At 33.7% G+C, this 26,049-nt stretch overlaps 4 protein-coding genes and 1 pseudogene across 4 annotated transcripts; 4 read left to right on the top strand and 1 right to left on the bottom strand.

Moving 5' to 3' along the window:
• The first annotated feature begins 5,212 nt into the window (after positions 1 to 5,212).
• LOC100783223 (chlorophyll a-b binding protein CP24 10A, chloroplastic) lies at positions 5,213 to 6,551 on the top strand. The gene is made up of 2 exons (XM_003530993.5): positions 5,213 to 5,542; positions 5,851 to 6,551. Exons 1-2 carry the CDS (start codon positions 5,316 to 5,318, stop codon positions 6,398 to 6,400), a joined length of 777 nt encoding a protein of 258 aa, XP_003531041.1. The 5' UTR covers positions 5,213 to 5,315; the 3' UTR covers positions 6,401 to 6,551.
• A 161-nt stretch (positions 6,552 to 6,712) lies between these two features.
• LOC102664023 (3-hydroxyacyl-[acyl-carrier-protein] dehydratase FabZ) lies at positions 6,713 to 8,728 on the bottom strand. Its single transcript, XM_041018424.1, has 4 exons — positions 8,615 to 8,728; positions 8,403 to 8,518; positions 8,160 to 8,304; positions 6,713 to 7,132 (listed from the first exon to the last, which is right to left on the bottom strand). The coding sequence occupies exons 1-4, from the start codon at positions 8,726 to 8,728 to the stop codon at positions 6,881 to 6,883; spliced, it is 627 nt and encodes a 208-aa protein (XP_040874358.1). The 3' UTR covers positions 6,713 to 6,880.
• A 1,569-nt stretch (positions 8,729 to 10,297) lies between these two features.
• On the top strand, positions 10,298 to 11,878 carry LOC100782682 (uncharacterized). The gene has a single exon (XM_003530992.5). The coding sequence runs from the start codon at positions 10,548 to 10,550 to the stop codon at positions 11,700 to 11,702; it is 1,155 nt and encodes a 384-aa protein (XP_003531040.1). The 5' UTR covers positions 10,298 to 10,547; the 3' UTR covers positions 11,703 to 11,878.
• Positions 11,879 to 21,126: 9,248 nt separating this feature from the next.
• Positions 21,127 to 24,322, top strand: LOC100782147 (3',5'-nucleoside bisphosphate phosphatase). The gene is made up of 5 exons (XM_003530991.5): positions 21,127 to 21,680; positions 22,247 to 22,371; positions 22,566 to 22,880; positions 22,971 to 23,140; positions 23,825 to 24,322. Exons 1-5 carry the CDS (start codon positions 21,330 to 21,332, stop codon positions 24,238 to 24,240), a joined length of 1,377 nt encoding a protein of 458 aa, XP_003531039.1. The 5' UTR covers positions 21,127 to 21,329; the 3' UTR covers positions 24,241 to 24,322.
• Positions 24,323 to 25,521: 1,199 nt separating this feature from the next.
• LOC113002495 (uncharacterized) lies at positions 25,522 to 25,657 on the top strand (annotated as a pseudogene).
• The last annotated feature ends 392 nt before the right edge of the window (positions 25,658 to 26,049 follow it).

Genomic DNA, 26,049 nt, shown 5'->3' with positions numbered 1-26,049 from the left:
AATGCGAGAAAGGAAATTACTCCTTTATATACGAGACTAATTTTATATGAGTTTGGCTAACAAATGCTTTTAGGATATTTCTTCTTTTAATTTATTATCCAAGAGTACTAATTAATATTTGGTATTTTATATTTTTAAAATTTTAGGATTCCAAAGTATTTTGTTTCAAGTTATTTGTATTATTTTATACTAACTGTGTGGATTTTAAATTGTATTATTCATTTAGGTAGGATTTAGAATGGGAGGAAACAGAATATACAAATTTTAATTTATGCCTATTACGTTTTAGAAATAGAACACAATAGAACCTAAAATTAAAAAAATAGTTCATTCTAATTCTAATAAAAGGGGGTGAAACCAAAGATAATAAAATAGGACGTAAAGTTTTATTCTGTTTAATTTACTCTTCTAGTGCTATTTTAATGTGAGAATTTGTGTGAAATTTCCTCTTACAATAGTAGTAATTAAGAATTTCATCTTCACTCTTGGTTGTAAGGAACATCGAGAAAAGTTAGATGCTTGGAAAGTGGAGGATTCACGATTCATATAGTCATATAGACACAAGAAGACATGGATATAGAAAATGGAATCTAACACACGTAGCAATTCATATAGCCACACAAAGAGATGATAAAGAAATTGTGCATTCTCACCAAACCGTGTTTTTGAGGAATTGCTAGGATTGTTGTGGCTTCATTGGGCCTCTTTTGTGTCCTCATGGGCTTGCTAGGTGCTGCTGTTAGGATTGCTATCACAATAATTCTTTCGAGAATCCAAGGGCTTCGGACTATGGTGGGTTCTTGAGGAATGAAGTTGGCCATTGGCTCAAAGGCTTCTCAAGTTCTTGTGGCATCACAACAAACATGAATGCTGAGTTACATATAATTGTACATGGTTTAATCATGGCTTGGGATGTTTGGTTTCAGGAATGTCATTGCGAACCTAATTCGCTCGTGGCTCTTCAACTTTTGGATCAACAAGATATTGGTCTTCATCCTTATGTTTCTATTGTTAACATGATTAACAATTTGAAATTGTTGGATTGTAATATAACTTTCAAGCATATTGGTTGGTGAGGCAAGGTTCTTCTTCAACTTCGTTGATGTAGTTCTTTGATGCTTGTTTGGTTCAAATGAGGAATATTTTGCTAGTGAATGCTAGAAGCATAGGAGTACATCCTTCATTAGATTGTAATTTTTCCTTTTTCTTGTTTTTGTTCTTTAATTTCTTCAATCATAAAAAATGAATACAACTTTTATTATTTAGTTGGTTTAATTGTAGTGGTAATTAAGGTGTATTTTTTTTTTCTTGCTTGTTGCATGGGGTTCATTTTGGTTGAGAAAAACAATTTTTTTTAAGATTCCTATTTTTTTTTTGTTTCTCTCGCTCAATGTTTACTTCAGACTTAAAAATATCTTGAGTGGGCCCTAAAATTAACTGTTGAGAAATTAAATCTAATCACATTTGACTGAATATAATTGATTTAGTAGTAAGAAGTTTAGACAATTTATCCGAATTCTTAGATTTAAATCTCATTATTATCATTGGACACCAGAAAAAAAAGAGTGTTTTTTTGGATAAAAAATAAAGAAATTAAGCTAAAATTATGTGTTATTGAATAAATAGTGGAAATTGAATTATTTAATCAGTCCACCAAAATAAATCAATTTATACACTAAAAGAAATTAAAACAGAGAACCTAAAAAACCCACTCAAATCCTGTCCTTACTTATTATGAATGTCAATCAAAGCTCAGAAAGTAAAATTTCAAAGCTACACTGTTAACATGAAGACATAGTATGAAACATATGTTGGATTCATTCTTGATCCTTGAATTCGTGCACCGGCCAAATGAAACAATAAGGACAGAATTACAATTCACATGCCAAGACTAATGAAAAGCATAATCATTTCTTAAATTGAGCCCATCTCACCTACTACTTACTACTTAGAGCATAGTTATCTCATAGCGAGTTTTTCTTTGATATCTTTTAAAAAAAATTATAGAAATCACTCTAAATTAAAAACTTTTTAAATAATGCATTTCAATTAATGGAATTTCTTTTCTAAGCAACATATATTATTAAACATGTGAATCAATTGGGGTGTAATTATTCTAAATTAATCAAATATATATAACTATGTTAAATATTTGAAGAAAAAATTTATCACTTATAATAGTCTTATTCTAATATGATTACTTCCAATCAAATATACTTGTGGTATAGGAAAAAATGATATATATTATTAACTTTGGACAAATAAGAAATGTATATTTTTTTTATTGAAAATAAAATAGAGTAAAAAGGAGGAAAGTGATATGAAGTGAGCCTGAGCCGTTCACATGATGATCATCAACTTGAATGATAATTTGGTCTGGTCCCCTAACTAAAATGTCTCCCACGTTAGTTTTCAACCATGCTATATGGATTATGTACTACTACATATTATTCGTATCTTTTTAATTTGTTGAGCATAGACAGGCCTGGCCACACATCGAAGCCGAAGGAGGACATCAAACAAAGAGTGCATGATAGAGAATATGGAGAGAGAGAGAGAGAGGAAAGGTGTTCAAACTCCAAATTTGTTGCATATGACTTCCTTGGTCTGTAAAAGATATATACTACGTTGTACACTGCACAGAATGAAAGGGAGAGATCAATTTACATTTATACCTGAGAAAATTATTTCTAGCGAGAGAATTATATTTGATTCCTTTAATAAAATTAATTTTTAATTAAAAGGATTAAAAAATATCTCGTGGTCTCTGATAAAAAAGAAAAAGGTGAGATAATTACTTGATAATTTTCTTAGTTGATTTGTTGAAAACTTTTTGACTTGAAACCTTTGAAAAAATGGCACAGTGCACATAATTATGAGATTGGGTCCGGCGAGTGCAAATGATTATAATGATTTGGAATCACAAGCACGGGAAAAATTAGTGACAATTATGGAAGCAAATTCCACGATACTCGCCAAAAGGGAACACACAACACTTATTATACTTTGTGCCGTTGTGTGCCCCCGAAAGCAAAAGAAAAAAGATACACATTGATGCATGCAACAAAAAATGAAAAAGGTATAAATAGAGTTTTGGACGACCTGGACTTTGTGTTATTTTAAGTCGTTGCATTGTCAGCCAACAACTTCCCATAATCATTCATGGGATTTATGGGAAAGCTCCCAATTGGGTATTTAATTGATCAAATTATATGGCTTAGTTCTTGATTTTCAAACCATCCCATCCCATCCCATGCATGAATAGATGACAGTGATGATGCATTAGTTTGATGATAGGGCCATTTCATACTTAGATTATATTATTACAACTAGAATAATGCTACTTCTAGTTCACATTTTACAATCATTTTTGCAACTAGAGAGATAGGGTTGGGAAAAGTGAGAAGTGTGAATTAAAAACAGTAATTATAAAAAAGTACTGTGAGATATGAAATAAAAATAATTTTATTAAAAAAACATATTAAAATTTTTACAAGTACAAATTCCAAATATTTTAATATTTACATGGATAAAAAATATATTTTAATCTAAAAAAATATCATAATTATTTTTTTTCCCGATGGTAAACATCATAAAACTCTATTTAGTTACACAATTGTAATGCTTGTGATTTGTCCTTTATTGCTTTGTCTGTTTTTAGCAAGAAAGAGTTTAAAGGACGTTATTTAAAGGGTCTTGGGTTTCAGTTATGAACAATTATGATTGTATGATTTAGTATTTTACTAATTATCCATTCCGTAATACACTTTTTTCTCGAATGTTCTCCATTTCACGATGGCTATTCTTCGATTCTTTCTCCATAGTGCGTCTCTCTTCCGCTACACTGTCTCTGGTGGCAGTGAGGTGGGGAAAACCACTACCAAGGGCATAATAGTCCATTTTGATTCAAGATCTTAGTCTATGGGTGTACCAAGAAAATAATGAGATGCATTAAGTAATTTCCCTAAAACACCTTATGACTCACAGTTTGGGCCGCATAAGCGAATGGATTAATGCGATTGATCTTAGAGTGTTGCTTCCTGCACCTCCATATCATGAGAAATGGAGGAAATGGATCAGAATAGTAGAAGACGGACAAAAAATGAGTGGTAGAATGGATCGGTTTCGTTAGCACAAGGTGAGCCAGATATTGAGCCCCATTGTCTGGTTATAAATTGTGCTTGTTTGCATAGAGCATCGATCTTTGAAAAAATGCTATCTGTTTCTCGTTGAGTCCGTGTGTGTGTGTGTCTTTAATTAACCTTATATATATATATATATAAAATAGAAAATTGAATTGTGCCTATAATATACAACCCTATCTTCATGGCATGCCAGGTGTTGGAGAAAATATTTAGCCCAATGAATTTCTTCACCTTTCATTACATGGATGCACTACAAATTACAAAGATGAACTAACCCGAAGCAAAAGAGAAAGGCAAAGATGATTTCAACATGGTTAAAGCCAGCTTGTAGTGACTTGGAGTTGGATATAATTGAAGGTACTTCTTATCTGTGAAGAATGCCAAATTAAAGGTCATCATAAGCACGGCATTTTGTTTCTCAGAATGAGCTTGTACTCTTGAAACACATTTTATATCTTGAGTTACTATTTTTTAAAATCGCATGTATCCAAGTTTTTTGGTATACAATGATGACAACGAGAATTAAATCTAAATACTCGTACATTTACCCAATCCATCTCCACTAACTTAATCCCAGTAGGTTTCATGTATCCAAGTTAATCTTGTTGGTTTATTAGAAAGTATGTTTGACTTAAAATACATTTTCTGTATTTTCTTTGCAATTTATTGGATTTTTTTTTTAGATTTTGAAATTTCATAATACGGGTTTATTTAATACTTATATAGTTCTTTCAATAACTTAAACAGAGATGACATACTGTGAAAATAATTTTTTATAATAATTTTTATATAGTACTACTATTATGTAAATAAAGCAAAAAAAAAAAAAAGATTCTCGTTATCTTCATCAAATTAGTTTTGCTAGGAACTATTCATCTTAAGAAAAAGATGGACACTATAAAACATAAAATGGACCAAAATATAATATGTGGTTTGGAGGTGATCCACGTGGATGTATGAAACATGGGAATTGGGATGGAGACCAAGTTCCAATTGGTCCAAAATCTATCCAAGAGAGTTTGAGATTTCTTCTATAGATTTCATAGTCCTACATGGCATTCTATGAGATCACCCTCAGATTTTCTCCCACTTCACATATAAGAACAGAGTGTGTTTTTTGCAAAGAAAACTCCAAACTCAAGTAGGCTATACTAAGGTGAAAAAGGAGAGATGGCAGCTGCAACATCTAGTGCTGTGTTAAACGGGTTTGGATCTCACTTCTTGTGTGGAGGAAAGAGGAGCCATGCCCTTCTTGCTGCTAGCATTGGAGGGAAAGTTGGTGCTTCTGTTAGTCCTAAAAGAGTTATTGTGGCAGTTGCTGCTGCACCAAAGAAGTCATGGATCCCCGCTGTAAAAGGTGGTGGGAGTTTCATAGACCCAGAATGGCTTGATGGCTCGTAAGTTCAACCATCTATCTATTCAATTTATCTCTTGTTTCTCCTTTCTTTCTTATATTCTTTGTTGGAAATTCAAGTATGAGTAATTAGTCTCACTCACATTAGTCAGGAAATGGCTCAATGATAGTGTATTTTAAACTGTAACTTGTTTCTTATATATAGGACCAGAAGTAGTATGTCTTAAGGTTTTGGATAAAGAAATAGAGTTTGATTTTCTTGATAATCATAGTCATTACATTAGCCAGTTAAGCCTCCAAGAGTGTTAAGAGTTTGATGGATTCATTTTTTGTTGAATGTTGCAATTGTAGGCTACCAGGTGACTATGGTTTTGACCCACTAGGACTAGGAAAGGACCCGGCATTCCTGAAATGGTATAGAGAAGCTGAACTCATTCATGGGAGGTGGGCAATGGCTGCAGTTGTAGGCATCTTCATTGGGCAGGCATGGAGTGGAGTTCCATGGTTTGAGGCTGGAGCAGATCCTAATGCAATTGCTCCTTTCTCATTTGGCTCTCTCTTAGGTACCCAGTTGCTCCTAATGGGGTGGGTTGAGAGCAAGAGATGGGTGGACTTCTTCAACCCAGATTCTCAGTCAGTGGAGTGGGCCACTCCATGGTCAAAAACTGCTGAGAACTTTGGCAACTCTACTGGTGAACAAGGCTACCCTGGAGGAAAATTCTTTGACCCTTTGGGATTTGCTGGAGCTATCAAGGATGGCGTTTACATTCCGGATGCCGACAAGCTAGAGAGACTGAAATTGGCTGAGATTAAGCATGCTAGGATTGCTATGTTGGCTATGCTGATTTTCTACTTTGAGGCTGGCCAGGGCAAGACACCCCTTGGTGCTCTTGGCTTGTAAGCAAAATAATGTACACTAGGGAGACAACTTGAATCATTGTCCTGTACAGCCAGATTTCTCCCTTGAGAAGTTTCAAATTTTATGCTCTAATCTTGGATGCATTCACCTTGTATCTGCATTATACATTTATAATATCGACAACTCGTATAAATACTTGCATCTATATTTCATTTCCAAAACCAGATGGAGTGAAAGGGACAGTGATAGTTGAAAATTGCAAGTTGGGCCATGTTAATTGTAATTTCACACAAAATATCTGTTAGCTTTATCATACCCAGTTGCAACATGGAAAAACACACATGCAAAGGTAGCTTGGACTGCCATAAATAATTATTTTGCAAGAAATCTGAGTTTGAGAAGTACATGAGATCGAATGACTCAAATGGTGGTGATCATGTTCATCAGTAAAAAAATAATCTAGGGTTAAACTAAATGCAGCAGAACCAGCTCTTTCTTTTTTGGTGGAGAAGTTTGTCTTAATTATTCGCTCCCAGTTGCCATCAGAAACTCACCCTCACACACAACTTCACCTCCAACATATGCCTTCCCTTCCATCTTTGCTATTCCAAATCGCTTTTGCAGTTTGATAAGTGTCATTCTCATAACTAAAGTGTCTCCTGCAATCACTGGCTTCCTAAATCGCACTTTGTCTATTCCAGCAAAGAAGAAATTATTGCGAGAACCTCCAATTTCAGGTTGCAACATAACCAAGCCACCAACCTGTGCCATTGCCTGCATCAGAGATAATTCAACAGAACCTTTAGAAAATTACAGGCACCTGTTGTCAATGTTAACACAAAAGCTCTTCCATTAGTTGGATCTTAAGCAGCAGGGCAGTAAATGAGTTAAGAAGTCTAATGAGAAATTGAAGGTAACATAGTACCCTGACCTAATCAAGATGAAGGGGCAATATTAGCTTTATTTAGAGATCGGGCAGATATTGGAATCTTGCTGATGTTTTTCTTGCATTCAAAGCCTAAGCTAGACACTACGCCGCTTATTTCATGCCTATGAAGCATAAGTCATAAATGAAAAGCAGAGGAAACTTGACGCAACAAGCAACAATGTCACCTTTCACCAATATTCATATCATATTCTGTTATTCACAATCATTGAAATTATGTGAAGATTAACTTAGTCAAAATTACGTATCAATCTCCATCTCCAAATTTTGCATTTGAGTGGCAAGGGTCAAGATACATTACTCCAAATTTAAATAGTAACACCATTCGTTTTATGATATTCAAACAATAAAAAGTGTGGGAAATTCAGTAAATGCGATGATCTACAATCTTGTAGATTCTATTTTTACCCCCCAGTGGGAAATTCAGTAGATGCGATGATATTCAAAAGACTAAGAATGTCATAGAAGAGTCCACCTTGCCAAAATTGACAAATCGCTTGCTATTGCTCCAAATTTTCAAAAACAAGAAATCAGACCAGCATTTTTACAATTTAAGATATCTTTACTGGAAACCAAGTTGATCTAGATTGAGTTCTTAAAGTTTCGAATGAACTACTACTGGGAGGTTGTATTGTATCCAAAGTCCAAATTAAGTTATCAGTTTTCACTTCCCAACTATACAACTGAAGTACCATGTAAATGTAAATTATCATAGACTGATATTCAAAGTTAAAACATCAAACAGATATTTTATTTAATTAAAGCACAGAACTTACACTTTCACAATCAAATAGTTTCAGGCAAGAAGACAAGAGAAAAGGAAAGGGAATATAAAAGGGTCAGCATAGTGTTTACCTCAACCAGGAGAACACCAGGCATGATTGGTCTTTCAGGAAAATGCCCAGGAAAAAAGTTGTCATTTATTGTCACATTCTTTATGGCCACTGCAGAAACTCCAGGATTGTGTTCAATCACTCTATCCACTAGAAGAAATGGAAACCTGAATAAAGAAAATGGATTTAGAAAAATAAAACAAAATCGAAAAACACGGTCAAAGGATGCATTCGTAACTCAAAAAACAGAAAACTAAACACTTACCTGTGCGGCAGAATGTCACGAATCTTATTGATGTCCAATGATGTTGGAAACGCAGGGTACCCAGCAACAATGGCAAAACACGAAAACCACGTGGGTAAGAAAATGGAAGGTGAAGACTGAAGAGAGTCCAAAAATCATGAGAGGAAAACAAAGATGCATACTTAATTCAATTGGGGTGTTTTCTTTTGGATCATTTGCAGCATCCAGAGAACAAAATGTTGTAGCAGGTTGTTTTCCTCAACTGGGTAGCCAGAGGCTGAAATCTCGAGCTGGGAAATCTGAGAGATGAAGAAGGTGTTGGAGAGTGCAGAGACTGTTGTTGTCATTGTTTGAACTAGGATGCATTTATCGTTATGCAAAGATGTTAGATGGGCGAAAGTAACAATGCTGCAAGTGCAAGTGTGCAACCGCTAATGGAGTAATATAAAGTAGGTTCTGCTCTCCTGCCACCTAACACTAGTGTAAAACTTAGAGCCCCATGTTTGTTACTTAATAGAAAAGAATGAAAACTTTTTAAATAAACAAAATGGGTCTTCTAAATGGATAAAGATATGAAATCTTCTAAATTTAATGGGTCTTCTTCTTGCATGGTTGAGGCTATATGAAAAATAGCAATAAAAATAATTTTAATGCTCTAGTCAATAAAAATTCTATCATAATAAGGACGTGTATTAAACATTTACTTGTTGCTTTATTATTGGGGTAATGTTATAAGGGGTCTAAAATGGTTTGAATCATCTAATACAAGACACAAAGTCTTTTAGTGGCAATAATATTTTGTAGTGAAATGATAACTTTGCTGTTTGTGATTTGAGATATTGACTTCTTTTTTATTATTGAGATATCGGTCGATTAAGTTATTTTAGTTAATTTTTTTTCCTTTAAAAATTTGTTTCACTAGTGTTTAATAAACAATTTTTTAATAACTTTAGTGTTGTTTGAAATGGGTTTTTAGTCTTTTATATTTTTTTCATTTTTATCTTTAATAGGTTTATTAAACACTTTTATATTTTTTTTATTTTTATCCTTAATATATTATCAAATTTCTTGACTAACATTTTAAAATAAATATTTTTTTTTCATTTTATACTTTTTGTCCACTTCAATAATTAATTTTATCAAACATTTACAATTTATTCAATAATTTTTTTGGTTTCCAACCATCAGTTAAGTTTCTAGTTTTCAACTAATTTTTTTTAATTATTTTAACCAAATATAACCAACAACTTTGGTAAACTCAAGGACTTTGTATTAATTTGACCATATAAGACTAATTATTATGAGAATGGGATCTTTGTAAGAAAACACTTTATAAAATTAAAAAGCAATTTAGATGAAGGGTGAAACTAATACAAATTGGGTAAGATATTGTAAAATCTGATTCCTATCTTTACGTATATAAAAATATATTTTTTGTTTTTTAAAAAAATATATTTTTAATCTTGAAATACAAAGGTTATGTTTAATAAAACTAATTAAAAAATTAGTAAAAAAAATTGAAAAACTAAGTGATAATTGAAAATTTTGAAGCTAGCTTATTAAATTATAAATATTTGATAAACTTAATAAAGAAAGTAACGGTAAAAGGATATATTTTAAAAAGGTAATAAAAAAAATTAAATAAATATTTTAAGAATAAAAATAGAATAAAAAATAACTGAAAGTACTTTTCGAATATAAAAAAACGAAAGAACACAACGATAGCCAATATTTACACACACACGTGTATATATATATATATATATATATATATATATATATATGTTGTATGTTTGTATTATTTTTTTGAAGGTAATGGTGGTTGTATCTATTTCTTTAGAAAATTTGAATTTACTTTCCGCGAAGATGTTCCAAATTGGAATAAGTAGTGAATATTTGGATTTTTTGTGTGTGAATTTGGATTAGAAAGATGAGAAGGAAATTAGGAAGAGGAGAATATTTTACTTTGATCATCCAGCAAATTCCAGTTAGGAAGAATTGATGATGAAGGAGCAAAGCGTTAAGGTGATTTATTTGGATGAGTTAGTGAGTTACTACTTAAAATTTATTACTCGAGTTAAATCTATATATAAATAAATTGTCGCGAGAGAGAAAAGTAAAAGAAGAAGAGGAGTGTGTGTGTGGAAGAAGAAGAAGAAGGAGCATATGGAGTTCCACCGCAGCGACTCATCATCGTCCCCGTCTTCATCCACGCCCACACCCAACAACGCCGATCCCAATAAAACCTCTTCTTCAGACCCAATGCATTCATGGTGGGAATCCGTCTCTAAAGCCCGTTCACGAATCCACGCCCTCGCCGCCATCCTCCCCTCCTCCTCCTCCGACTCCCTCTCCTCTCTCGCCGACTCCGACCGCCCTGCTCTCTCACTCTTGTCCTCCCCCGCTGCCTACGCCGCCGTCTCCTCTTCCCTCTCCGGCTCCCACTCCGACCCCCTCTGCCACTGGCTCTACGACACCTTCCTCTCCTCCGACCCCCACCTCCGCCTCGTCGTCCTCTCCTTCGTCCCCCTCCTCTCTGGCCTCTACCTCTCCCGAATCCACTCCCCTGAACCGCCGTCCCTCGCCGGGTTCGAAGCCGTCCTCCTCGCCCTCTACGCCGCCGAGACCAAATCCCGAAACGGCAAACCCCTCGTGGTCACAATCCCCGACCTCTCCCACCCCTCCATCTACCATGCGCCCCTCCGCAAACCCCAATCCCAAACCCTAACCCTAGCCTCAACACCCTCGGTTGGACTCATTTCGCCCCCTTTAGAACCCCAGCTCGGCGTCAAATCCACCAAGCGCGCCTCCATCGTCGGCGTTGCGCTACACTCCTTCTTCTCCCAGATCTCCCACATGCCCGCCTGGTCCAAGCTCGAATTCTGCCAATTCGCCGCAGCCTGGGCCGGCTCCGCCCACTGTCCCTGCCGCAACGAGCTCGACCGCGATGGCAAAATCGAGGATTTCGCCACCGCCATTGAGAACGTTCGAATTCGCGATGGCGATTATCTGGAAGAAGGGAAAGGGGAGAGGATTCCCTTGCCGTGGGAGATTCTGCAGCCTTCGCTCAGAATCCTGGGGCACTGTTTATTGGGGCCTTTGAACTCTCAGGATGTGAAGGATGCTGCTTCCTTTGCGGTGCGGTGCTTGTACGCCCGTGCTTCCCACGATTTGGTGCCGCAGGCAATACTCGCCACTAGGAGTCTCATTCAGCTTGATGTGAGGACTAGAGAGGCTGCCAGGGCGAATGCCGCCACTAACTCGAATGCCAATACGCCCACCAAGGCCAAGAAGCCGGAGATTCTTCTGGTTTCCAAGTGAGGAATGGGGAGGAGGTTGCTGTTGCTGTGTACTATTACTGTAGGTCTTCATACTGTAAGCACAATTTGTGTTTGTATAATAGAAACTTCATAGATGCCAATTTTATTTTATCTTTTATTATTTTTTTGCTTGTTCTGGGTTATAGTATACATATATATATTTATTTATTTTTTCTACCGAGTGATTGGGTAGCTGTATTGGCTTTGTTTCTTGATGGAAATATGCTGAGCTTCCTTTGTGTTTGTGTGTGTGCCATTGTTTGATTATAGTTGTGTGGTCTTGGCTTTGAATTATTGTTGTACTCTGGAGATTGAGGAAATTGAATGGGTTGTTCTAAATGAGTTTGTGATTTTGCTGCGGTTGGTTTTACTGGAGATTTCAGTTTTTCCCTAGACTGTGAATTTACGACAGTGTGGTTGGTTTTTCCCTAGCATTGGAAGATTGTATATGAATCATCATATATGAATGTGTAGTATTCCTGTGGCAGTTGTTGGTTTTTACAACCATAAATGATCTTCTGCCTTTAGAATCAATTGCATCAAATTTTGAGTATGATAGTCATCCTAAAATTACCAGGTTTTCTAAAGTGTATTTTAGGATGAAAGGGAAAGAAGGGAAGGGAATTTGGTTAACAACCTGATGCACGCACCCTGCTGCAAGGCCTCTATGTGGCAAGGGGCATTTGATTAGAATGGAGGGATTAAAAAATAAGAGAGTAGAGAAGGGGCATTTGATTAGAATGGAGGGATCAAAATTTCCTGTGCTGTTTATGTTTCTGTTACTGTTTCCAGATTGGGTATCTCTTCAATTTCTGATATCATAAAATACAGTAGTACCTATGATTTTCTTTTCTAACAGAGGATGTTGCAAAGAACTTTTAGAGTTTCTTTGATTTTTGCCAGTAGGTTATAGTGGAAATTTACAATGTCAAAAAATTACTGTTGTACTCATTACAAGAAATATTATGAATAATTCTCCCTGGGATAATTTGAATTTCATACTGTATGGAAGTTGCAGATCTAGAAGTGTTAAGTTTAAGTGAGTAGTCAGTTTGATGACAGTTTTTTGTGATTAAGTAGAAACTTTGATTCGCTCAATTCTGCTACCCTGTTATCCATGGAGGTTGAACTCTTGTATTCAGTATTGCAGTGTGGATTGGCTTCTAAGCCCTGGTACAACAAAATGTTTTTCAGTCCTTTTGTCTAGCAGTGAAGGGCACACTTTTGACTTTCCTCCTTGTTATCAGATGCAATACCAGTGCTTAGGTATTAAAATGTAGTGTTATATTGTCTCTTGGTTCACTATAAACTAAGATATAGATAGTTCATTCATGCAGTTATTGGTGCTGTTTGTGCAAGAAAGGTATATACTAGAAATGGATTCAGCCAAACTTTATCCCAAAAGTTAGCTCAAGGGGGGTAAGATTATGCAAGTCTTGTACCTTGACCATATTCTTGGCCTGTATATGATCTTAGCATCACTCATTCTATGCCATCAAAATCAAAGATGGGAATGGAATGAGAACACGGATGTTAGAGGGGATTGTGTGATATCAACAATAGAAATGTGAAATTTTGAGAATAGAGGATCTTTGAAGTATGGTATACATTTTTACTAGACCAATCACTGGTTTTTATAATACATATCAATGCTTTTTCCAACTAAGTGTGGTCTTTTATATTTAGAACAAACAATGTCATTATGTTCTATCGAAAACCAAGTCTCTAGAGGGGCCATTTAGATCTAAAGTCCATATTTAATGTTCTCTTGAAGAGTTTTTTCCCCGATCTTCCTCTACCTCAATTTATTAGGCAATCTACCAAACCATCATAAGCATGATTCTACCATCTTTTCCTCAATAAGCATCATTCTGATTTTCTTTTGCCTCCTTATTTGACTGTTATCCTATGCAACATTCTTGTATGACCACTAGATGGGTTGGATAAAATATGGCAACTGTTTCTAATTTACATGGATTTCATTGGATGTGTTGTTGCTGAGGATGCATTCATGATGTGTTTAGTTATCGGAAGCTGGATATTTTGGGGGGTTTGAGGCCTTACGACATTTAAGAAATTGTAGACATCAGTGAGGACACTGTCGAGGATGATTGCAGTCATCTTATGCCAGTTTTTTAGTAACAAAGTGCAGCGAATAGTGTCGACATTTGGTCTAGTTATGCCTACATCTTGAAGGTTTATGGTAGTAGACAGTGAGCTAGGAATTAATGTAACGAGCTTGTTACTGCTATTTTCTCTGCTCTGGAAAGTTGATGAGAAGGAAAGATCAGACTACGAATATATCACACTACGGCAGACACAATAAGATAAACTGCATATTACTCTATGTACGTGGTCAAGGTCCTATATTTTCTTATCAATAAATTTGGTTCTCAAACTTTAAAAAATAAAAGGATCTTGTAAACTAGTGCTCACTGATTAAGAAATTTAAAAAGGAAAGATTTTATTAGAAATTATATGAGAACGCATTTAAAACTCATGAGGGAAATGCATTTTTGTTTCCTAATAAAAATATTTTTCCTTTTATTTTCCTAAAGCATTTGCAAAAAGAAATTACATGTGAATTTAGGTCTCAGCCTTGTTTTTACTGGTTAACTGAGAGCATGTTGTGAATTTCACCATCGGTCCCATTTCCATTCCAATGTGTTGCTCATTCTCATTCTTCACTATATTTTCCAAATTTTACATTAAATAAATGTTACTCCAGCTATATCGAAGCAAGATGCATGCGTCACTTGATTCGAAGTCCACTATTTGACGTAAAAAAAAAAATAATCCACTATTTTTGCGGGCCTAGTGCTTGTACTTGGGGAAGGAATGAAGAGTCGGTGAAATTATCAGGGCCATTTCTTCCATTGAAGTTTGTTTTGGACTGGGCTTGGGCTAAGTCCATGTTACATAATGAATAAACTCAACTTTCTTGTATAATGTTCCCCTCGTCTAAATACGTGTAAAAACATTTTTGCCTCATAATATAACCATTTCAGTCGTATTTTATAATTAAAAGCTCTTTAAAGTTAAAAGTCAATCTAAGAAGAATAATCCATTTAATAGTGTTAGTTAGTCTCCACCCTGTGTCCATGCATCTTGATTCAACTACGTGTGAATTATCAACTTTTTACGTACCAAATAATAATAATAATAATTTTGTTACAAGGTGCCCTTGACTCTTGAGAACCACGCACATTGCCATAGCCCATATGTAGCATTTAAGTCTGAGAGCTGACACTATTTTTCAATTATGTAATTAGATATAATAGTACATAAGTGCACTAATTATAAGCAGTAAAGTGTTTTTGCTTGATTAAGTAGTACCTATTTCGTCAAGGTTTTGTTCTGTTATGTTTATTTTAGTAATGAGTATTTTTAGTTGTAGGAATCAGACTCAAATACCATATTAAGAGGTATATAATAACTTATACACACTCCACCAACTAAGTTAAACTTTTTTTATAGTAATAAGTATGACTTATGTGATGATAGTACAATAAATGCATATATTTTTATGAAAAATGAATGGATATTTTACTAATAAACTCTAGAATAAATTAAATATATAATTAATACATTTGAAAAGTAGTCATATATTTTTATATTTAAAAAAAATGCTTCTATTTATTTTTTTTACATTAAATTTGGAAGTAGTGTATATATTGCAATTGCATGTCATGCACTTCAGTACTTTTTGGTGTTACTCTTCCCTAAAGCCGAAGTACTTTTACTGGAACAGAACCATGAAAGTAGAAATTAATACTCTGATGGTTTGATTTTTGAACTTATCAAAGGTCTAGCTGCTTAGCTAGGGTTTTAAGAGCTCCCACATGCATACAACTTTTAACATGAAACAAAGCTGATATATGATTCCTACAGAGTCAGTGTATGCAGACTGACTTCAAAAATCCTCACATCACAAGCAAGCAACTAACTCCTGTCTGCCAAGTGCCTACAAAGAGCTTGCGTTTTAATGTTCCATTCTCCTCTTCCATCTTTCAACAGGTGCAGGTTTTAAACCAGAGGACACTATAATGTTCCTTGCCTTGATTACCGATCCAGGATATTCCCAACCTGAATCGGTACATCACAAATTCACTCACATACAAGCAAATGCCAGCTATGCATCCTATCATCACATTGTCTCATCTTCATGAAATCATCATCTTAGACCATCTACAAGGAATGAGAACTTGGCATGCATTTGTTTGATAAAAGTAAATTAAGTTGTGTTCAGATCGATGTTTTTTTCTAAAAAAATAATAATAAATTTTAATACCAAAATTTTGATCAAGTTACTTTAAATTATTTTAGCTCAAAATTTAAACATATAAACATTACATAAATTACATAATAATTATTTCAATGTGATTTAAAATTTTATAACATAAATCTAAACAATCACTAATTAAATTGAGATGAGACCATTGTCTTACATGAAAAGACAATTCCCAACAATAAAGAAAAAATATCCTCTCCATTTACTCAAGGATCCAGTAGGAGATAAACGGACACATGTGATTTGTTAGACTTTTATAAAATGCTTGATGAATATACTAAACCTCAATTACAAAGTAGTTATAATATGCTAATATTAGGGGCGATCTATTTGTCTTGATAGAGATATATAATACTATTCAAAATTCAAACTTTAATCTAAAATAACTTTGTGATCTGCATTGCTGAACGGAATCACTATTCTTCTCTGTGTGTGTGCATTGCATTGCAGTATGCAACCCTCATGTTGTCCAATATATATGCCCTAGATGCCTTCTAGTACTGAGACACTAATTGAGTATTGGCATATTATATAGAGATCCTAGATCTGATTCAGATTACTCAACATAGTGATGACATGGTACTTTCAGCTTTTTTTTTTTTATAATGGTAAATATGCTTTGCACAAGAGAGCTGTCCAAGGTATATATATTATGCAAAATATCCTTTCACAAGAAAACAGTCACGTTCCCAACGGTTTTGCATATAAATTAGACTGCAGCTATAACATGTCACGCGCATGATCATGAGGAGCTGTATGTATTAAATAGTATTGATTAAGATTCAGTCCATATAGCATAGCAGAGCACGTGATAGAGTGAACATGTTATACATATTTCATATTTCTGGGATGGTTGTACTTATTATTTCCCTTCATTTTTGGGATTTCATGAGCTTGATAAACAAATCATTGTTCTTCCATATATATATATATATATATATATGAACAAATCAGATTATATCAATATAATTTTGATAATTATTATAATATTTTTTTAAAACTCAACGATAGATTAAAAGTTTCATATAAATCACATATATAAAATTTCATATTAATCCAAAATTATTTGTTATCTCGTTTATATAAATTCAAATCGACGTAATATAAATATTTTAAAATATACTAGAATATGAATCATTTGATTACTTTTTTATTGTTCTTCAATTTTGACAAGATTTAACACAGATAATCTTGATAATATATAGATATAATTCAACAATTAAATTAATAAAAATCACATTTTAGATCAAGTTATAAAAATAATATAATAGTTATCAAAGTTACATGAGTATAATTTGATTTCTCTCTCACACACACACACCCACATATATATATAACATGAACAAGTAAAAATAAATTATGAAGAAGAAGAAAAACAAATAATAAAAATATTATTTGATGCAATTAGAACTGATTTGAACGAAAAAAACAATAGTAAATGGAAATAGAACAAAGTGTATTAGAATAAACGAAATCCGTAAAAAAGTTCCTCGATGGTCATACAAATTTATTGACGAATTGGAACAATTGAAGGGAAAAAATGAAGCAAAGAATTATCAAATTCGTTCTAGAAAAGCCAAACGTGTAGTCATTTTGACTAATAAATCTAAATTTTTAAAGTATGATACTTATAATCCTACAAGAGATACTGATAACGCTGAGAAAAAAAAATGAATTGCCTTTAATACGTTATTCCCAACAATTAGATTTTCGGCGTGTATATATATATATATATGTGTGTGTGTGTGTGTGTGTGTGAGAGAGAGAGAGAGAGAAATCAAATTATACTCATGTAACTTTGATAACTATTATATTGTTTTTATAACTTGATCTAAAATATGATTTTTATTAATTTAATTGTTAAATTATATCTATATATTATCAAGATTATTTGTGTTAAATCTTATTAAAATTGAAGAACAATAAAAAAATAATCAAATGATTCATATTCTAATATATATAGATATAGAAATATTGTTTCTTCAATCAGAGAAAAGAAGGAAATTCATAAATTAAATGGCATGACAATAACACCCCTATCCAGGACTGGTCCAATGGTGAGAGGAACCTAAAACAGATTTAAAAGATAAAAAAGTTCACTTTATAAAAAAGAAGTATATGTTGATCCTTTTTGTCAACATAAGCAAAAAATTTTAACATATGTGAGCCTTTTTACTTTACAAAAACAACAGAAAATATATTTTTTTATTGATGGACCTAAACTATAGGTTTTTCTTGCTTTACCCTTATCTGTCCAGTTCCCCATCTGAGAAAACTTGTGTAGGTTGAATATAACTATAATTTTAAAAGTAATTTTTGTACTAAATATGAAAATTATCTATATAACTACTTAATATAAAATAATAATATATTGGTTCGTTTATATTGCTCAAGATCTCACATCATCTTGATATATGATCAAATAAATATATATAATTGAATAATAATCTTTACTTTAGAGACTGATTTATCAAATAAATATATATAATTGAGGAATAATCTTTACTTTAGAGACTGATTTTGTAGAATAGTTATATCCATAACCTATGTTTTAAAGGAATATAAATGAATTGAAGGTAATATTTAGTACATGATATATTTTTTTTTCTTTTTTAACAAGTCACATAAACATAATTTAAAAAATAAATATTAAAAATAAAAGTGGATTTTTAATAAACAAAAACACAAAAAACAAAAACTTATAAATACTACTTAATAGAGACCGGAGAGTTGAACTATAAATCTGTTTCACAAGATAATCGATTGCGGTCCACACACACAAAATCAATATTCATGATGAAGTGTCCTTTTTTCTGGAAGGCAAAGATACCACTTGTGTCCTGCATGCACTTCATTGGCCCTAGCTAGCATTGTGTACAAAATTTTGATCCAAAGAAAGGAAGAGTGCAGCTTTGTTTGACATGAGAAAGAGAAAGAACAAATGGCTTCTTTTGAAGAGAGCATAAAGAAAGAGATAAGAGGAGGGGGGGGGCTACAGTGTACGAAAAACTGAGAAATACTGGAAAAGGCTATAATGAAAAAAGTAGAATAGAAAGGAGAGCTAAAACGACCAAGACATTGACTCACATGCACAGCATCACTTACAAATGAATTTGAGAAAAAAAACAAACCACAAAGCAAAATCAATCTGCATGCATGTATCATGATGAGGATCTTTTGAATGAATAATATGAACTACTTAAAAATAATTGTAGTGTTTTAAAATAATATCATATAGTAATTAATTAATTATAAATATCATTTTTTTAAACAAATTTAAAGAGAAAAACTGCTAATTATGGAACTATATATAAAGACTGAATGAATTGAAGGCCATGAGAAAAAACAATATCAAGAAGATCGAGATAAGCCTGGACCTGGTAAGAAGATCGAGAAAAACTCTGGCCTTATACAATTTTAAAAGTTGAGTTGTTGGAGTCACAATCATTACATCTGGGTTGCCACTTACATGCATTAGCGTTCAAACAAATAATATAAACCTGCAAAATTAAACCAGAATTTGTATTATACTACTGTCCTAGGGGAAAAGTACAGACATAGAGGGACCGAAACTATATGTTTTTGTTTAAGCTAAGTTAAAGAGTTAAGACACAAGCAGTTTAGTGGTTAACAAAAACTAACTCTAGTTTTCTAATTAAGACTGTACTGTCACTTCATTAATTAATATCTTTGGTTCGGCTTTAATTACAGCAGTTTAGCTATAATTTCATGTCAAATGTATTCCAACAAGACCTAGAAGCTACTTCAAGAAACTTGAAAGTGACACCCCACTAGTTGCCCTTTTTACTACTTGGGAGAAGCTACAATTCTTATCTTCTGTGTTATTTCAATTTATTGGCATGATTTTGATACTTAACGTGCCTATTGAATCCCAAAACAAGCACAGGAAAATTAAGTTTAATTATTTAATTCACTTGGAATTATCATTTTATTATTATAAAATATCTATCAATGGTTTTTTACACAAACTTCTGTCGTGTTATTAAGGGTATATATAGAACTTGTTTATAATTTATTCTTAATAAATCTCACCTTTTTATATTTATTCCAAAATAAATTAATGTAATCATGTAATAAAGATAAGAGCAAAGCATCATTTGATCCTTGAAAGATAAAGATATGGTTAAGTAGGTTTTTAAAAATTAAAACCAAATCTATACGAAGAGTTAGTCTATGAATCAAATTAGTCTCTTACTTTTAAGTAATCGGAGTTAATGATTGAATTTTCGGTGGTGTTGTCGGGAAGTGGTTTAGTGACAAGGTGGACTTTGCTCATAGGAGGTGTGGGGGCGTAGGGAGATTTCAGTGGCAGTGATAAGGGTGCTGATTTTGTGTTTGATATATATATATATATGAGAGGAAGTTATATTATATATCAATGAAATAATTAAATTTAAATCATATAATTAAATATAAATAATTAAAATTTAATATCATATAACTACTTATATGTAACTTTTTCATATTTAATATTAATCATTTATATATGATTATATGATTTAAATTTAATCATTTTATTTTTATATAAGAATAAGTGCTATCAGACATCGATGGAGACGTCAAACCAGTCACTAGAGATGGGGAAGGATGCTAGTGGGAATTTAAGCGCCGGTGGCGGGGAGGTTTGTGCTCAAAGGAAGATGGGGTCTGAGAGAGGACGTGGAAGAGAAGAGATACATGAGGAAAAGGTAAGGGTTAAGAGCAAAGAAAGTAAAAGGTGAATGAATTAAACAGGCGATGCATGATAGTTATCTATCTCCTATGATCTAGTTTTTTTGGGCAATGAGTAAGAAATGAGTTTGGTTCAAAGAGGAGTAAAATTTGGACAATCAATTTTTGTGAACTTTGAAAAAATTGGAGAATCATTTAATCTTAAAAAATAAACTACAATAAAGTTAAAAAAATTGACACTAGACAATATCAGAAAATATCACATCATCATTTATTAGTGTATCTTAATGATAAGAAAGAAAAGATGTGACAAAAAAAATCTTGATTGGTCAACATTTTATTCAAAAATTAAAAGTTAAAATTTAAAAAAGTTGGCGAAGTAAAAATTTAATTAATTTTTTAAAAAATAATTAAAAGAGAAGGCACCATTAATTAATTAGTTGATTGGAAATTAGTGGGGAGAAAGAAAGAAAGCAGAGAGTATTGGGGTACACCTGTCTCTGTCTGATCATAACCTTGAGGACACCTGTGACCTGAACACTACCCTTCTCTCTCTGTTTATGTTACTACCCTAACAAGTTTGACAAACCCCAAAAAAGAATCAAACTTTCCCTCAAATTTTCACTCTTTTCTGCACCGCCAGTGATGGGAGATGGGTGCGCGGTTGAGGGCACCACGGGGAATTCCAATTCTAATAACAATAATAACAATAAGAAGAAGAACAAGAAGAAGAAGAACAGGGGTGGGAGCAAGAAGAAGATGACCCACGAACAGGTCTTGGCCTTCAAGTTAGTGAGTGAGTGGGTTTTCTTGGATCACCCTTCTGCTTCGTCTTCATCTTCTTCTGCTGCTTCCTGTGTTGTCGATGATTTTGGTGTTCAGAAGCCTCTAGGGAGAGGCGGGGAAAAGCTCCTCTTTGAATTGCATTCGCACTCCAAATTCAGCGATGGCTTCTTCTCCCCTTCTAAAGTTGTTGAAAGAGCTCACATCAACGGCGTAAGTTTCAATATTCTCTCTTCTATTAAAGTTCGTGTTTTTTATGCTTAGCCTATTGGAAAGTACTCTCTCTTTTTTTTTTTAACAAAGCTCAAAAACAGTTAGTTATTTTGTTCATACATGGCCAGAAACAAAACAAAATATTATAATAAACTCAGCAGAATAAGTGAGTTTGTTATTAACAGAAGAGAAATAGGCCGCCCTCTTAATTTCGTTGTTTTTTGGTTTAACTTCTCATTTTGGTATTATCCGCAAATCAAAGAACCAGAGTCAGACAATGGATCAGTGTTTATTTCTTTATTTGAAAATTTCTAGAAATATGTGCGTTTTCAACCAAGATGTTTTGCTAATATCCCTGCCATTATTTAATGAGAGATGATGGTATGACTGAAATTTAAGGTTATTTTCAATGTTTTATTATGGATTGTGTTTTTCAGTTAATTCAAAGTTGTTGTTACCCATGATGGTAAAAGAGGATTGCCCAAGGCATCAGCTGCTGTGCATAGGGTTTCCTTTTTTAGTGATAGGCTCCTTTTTTAATTAATACTATTTGCTCATAATAACAGGTGAAAGTTCTTGCTCTGACAGATCATGACACTATGTCAGGCATTCCTGAAGCTGTAGAATCAGCTCGTAAATATGGCATCAAGATAATCCCAGGTGTTGAAATTAGTACCATATTTTCTCCAAGGTGATTTTTTTTATAAAAAATATTACGTATTCTTGATGCTTTTTAAATGAATTGGCACTTGTATTATTGTGTTGCTTCACTCTGTTGAGAGATGGAAAGCAGGTAATTTATAAACTATAATTGTCAAAATCAATTAATGCTTAATATCCTTTCTCTACATGCAACTAATGTTGCAATTGCAAATTCACTGGCAGAGGAGACTCTGAAGTAGAGGAACCAGTTCACATTTTAGCATACTACAGCAGTATTGGACCATCAAGGTTTGAGGAGCTGGACAAGTTTCTATCAAATATAAGGGATGGACGTTTTCTTCGTGCGCAGAACATTGTCTTAAAACTGAACAAGCTCAAGTTGCCTCTTAAATGGGAGCATGTTTGCAGGATTGCCGGCAAGGGGGTTGCCCCTGGGAGGCTTCATGTCGCCCGTGCCATGCTTGAAGCTGGTTATGTAGAGAATCTCAGACAAGCCTTCGCTCGGTATCTCTTTGACGGTGGACCTGCTTACTCCACGTAATATTGCATTGCTTGCTCTTGTTGGTTGTATTGTAACTATTTGTGTGGTTAGGGATAATTGTTAAGGCAGTGACAATTGTGTTTCAGGGGAAGTGAGCCTCTGGCAGAAGAAGCAATAAAAATGATTAGTCATACTGGGGGTGTTGCTGTTCTGGCTCATCCATGGGCATTGAAAAATCCAGTTCCCATTGTTAGAAGGTTAAAAGAAGCTGGTCTTCATGGGATGGAGGTCTACAAAAGTGATGGAAGGCTGGCAGGTAAATGCTCAGTTGAATAATTTTTCATTTGTTTAATCATTAAAATGATGTTATTTGTGTAGTTTAAGATTATCAATCTCCTTGTAAAACCTAACCTAGTACCTTTGTCAAAACTCAAAAGTTGAACAATAATTCTATTCAGATTATTCCAAACAGAGACCATAATTGTTCTAATTGTACTGCATGCCTTTCCTCTGCCTCCTTCCACTTACCCTATTCAACTGTTTCGTAATCTGAATTACCTATTATAAAGTTGAGTCCACTGTGAAAAAAAAAAGCTCCTCAGCACATTAAATTGTAGACTTGAAGATAAACTGACGGTGGAGTAGTGCTAGTAACTCATGCTCTAACTCTTCTATTGATTGAAATTTTTTGGAAACTACTAAATCATGAATAAGAGTTCATTTTAGGACCCATATAAATTTGTGATTTCAAATATAGTTCAGTCAATAATCAAAAGTGTCTTAAAAAGCATGTATTAGAAAGAGTGTTGCTAGCATTTCCCATTGAAGGTTTATCCATATCTAGTCATAAAGTTAATATGCATGATGGAAGCATTCACGCATGTTGAATGAATCTTATCCAACTGCATTCATGAGGTTACAATTGTGTGATGGGAAATTATATCATTAAGAACAAATAGAAACAAATTCTTGCATGTTAATTTTTGCTTTTGGTGTGCAGCATATAGTGACTTGGCTGATGCCTATGGACTTCTAAAGATTGGAGGGTCAGACTATCATGGGAGAGGAGGGCACAATGAATCTGAGCTGGGAAGTGTGAACCTTCCAGTGATAGTGTTGCATGACTTCCTTAAGGTAGCTCGGCCTATCTGGTGCAATGCCATCAGGGAGATATTAGAGTGTTATGCTGAGGAGCCTTCTGATTCTAACCTAGCAACAATTACTAGGTTTGGGAGAACCTGGAGTTTTAAGGGAGGTTCACCCTTTAGTTGTGGACAGGACTTGATTGATCATTGTTTACCTCTCTGGTTGTCTAGCCAGGAGATGGAAAATGCAGAGTTTGAAGCTATCAAGTTAAAGCTTTCCAATGTTTCAGTTAGTCAGGGAGGAATTCAGGTTCTCATAGAGACTAAATAAAAGTTGTGTAACTTGATATGTCACCTTAAATCATTCTCAGTATTGTTGGCAGCCAAATCTTAATATTAAATTTGTTAGTCAAGTTCAAATGTCTATTGATTCTTTTTGAAAATTTTCTATGACCTTTGAGCAAACATTTCTCATATTATTGTTTTATCTTCTACACTGATGTATTTTTCTTTTCTCTATTTTTTCTTAATGCAAACTTGTCAGAAAAGGTTGTATGTACAAAAATTGAAACAGGAGGGTTTCCTTCTTCAATGATTGATACATGTTTCGAAATTTGGATGCCGTTCTTATTGAGTAGTTTGTGTAAATCTTCTAAAGGATTCGAGGGCCACAAGAGAACTCACTTTGAATCAATACGGAAGAAAAAAGTTATCGAAGTTTTACGTTCAAAGTACTTTAAAATTGTACGAATTGTTTGTGTAATCTTCTAAAGAATCCGATGGCCACAAGAGAACTCTGAATCAATACTCTAAAGAAAAACTAAATGAAATTTCACCTTCAAATTACTTCAAAATTTTACGGAGTTCTATCTTGAGTTTTACGCAAGTTTCTTTTTAGAAGGTAACATGTTTATGTTTATACAGCTCCTCTTGGTAGTGATAGAGAGCAATTTAGTGAGTTTAGATTGCCGGTTAGGCAACCACAAATGGAAGTTGGAGAAGCATGTCCTTTGTTACTTTTGCGCTGGAGTTGCCTTGTACTTCATGCTATCACACTTTCACCGGCAGAGCAAACAAGCTCTTAGCTTGTGCTAGCTAGAAGATTTGACAGGTTGCATCTCTATTCAAATATTACAGTTCTTATAGTCTTCATATCCCCATCACATATAGTGGTGGAGGAATCAGACTCTATTTGAATCTCTCCCATTTACAATTAAGCTACCCAAGCATTAACATGAAGGAGCCTTGTGTAAGGGAATTGAAAATCGAAGTCTATCTTGCATGATAAGATCCTAAGTTAGAGTGGGAAATTTCTGAAAGGTCCTAGATGTTGAATTGCTGTGGAAAACATGCTGTTTTCAATAATGGCATTTGATTATGCTCAGACAAGGACACCTTGGAGTGATTGGATGACACAACTAGTGTAGAACGAGTATTATTACAAGTACTGGGTTGCAAATGTTGAAGAATAATAAAAAAAAGAGCTTTTTAGTCCCGCATCGATGTTGAGTTGGTTGCAGAGTAAAAGAAGTCACTTTAGTCCCATATCGAAGACGAGACAAGTTGTTAAACATGAAAGTGTCCTATATAATGAAACTCTCGGGAGAAAAGAATTCGTCTCTGCGCAGTCAGTGAGGTTCTAACAGGAGGCGCGTCTATTGCTGGTTGAAAATTATTTCCAAACTCCAAACCCCCTCGTAGGCCTGGTGCTGCACAGGCTTTCGAGAATTTCTGGAAGGATTTCATTTGGAGTGCGTACATCTTTTAAATTTTTAAAATATTGATTGGATATTTTAAATTTTTAAAATATTGATTGGGTGTGAATGTAGAAAAATATTTATAATTAATATATTAATTATATTTTTTTTCATCTATTTTTTATTCTTATAATTTTAATTTTTTTATTAAAATACAAAATTTTGAAAATAAAAATTTTTTATTTAAAATTTAAATTTTTCCATCCAAATCCAAACACACTCTTGGGATAAACTTTTACAATTTTAGTTCCAAAAATTAAAATTTAGTTTGTTTTCGTTGGGCACAACATGTTGGTTTAGATGTATATCTTTTGTTTTATTGGTATTATTAACCGTGCTAAACAAGGTTGAGATAGTCAATTTTCCTTTTATTTTTTGTTCGA

The sequence above is a fragment of the Glycine max genome, chromosome 8 (genome assembly GCF_000004515.6).
Source record: "Glycine max cultivar Williams 82 chromosome 8, Glycine_max_v4.0, whole genome shotgun sequence".
Lineage (NCBI taxonomy): Eukaryota > Viridiplantae > Streptophyta > Magnoliopsida > Fabales > Fabaceae > Glycine > Glycine max.
This window is presented reverse-complemented; position numbering and strand designations above follow the sequence as displayed.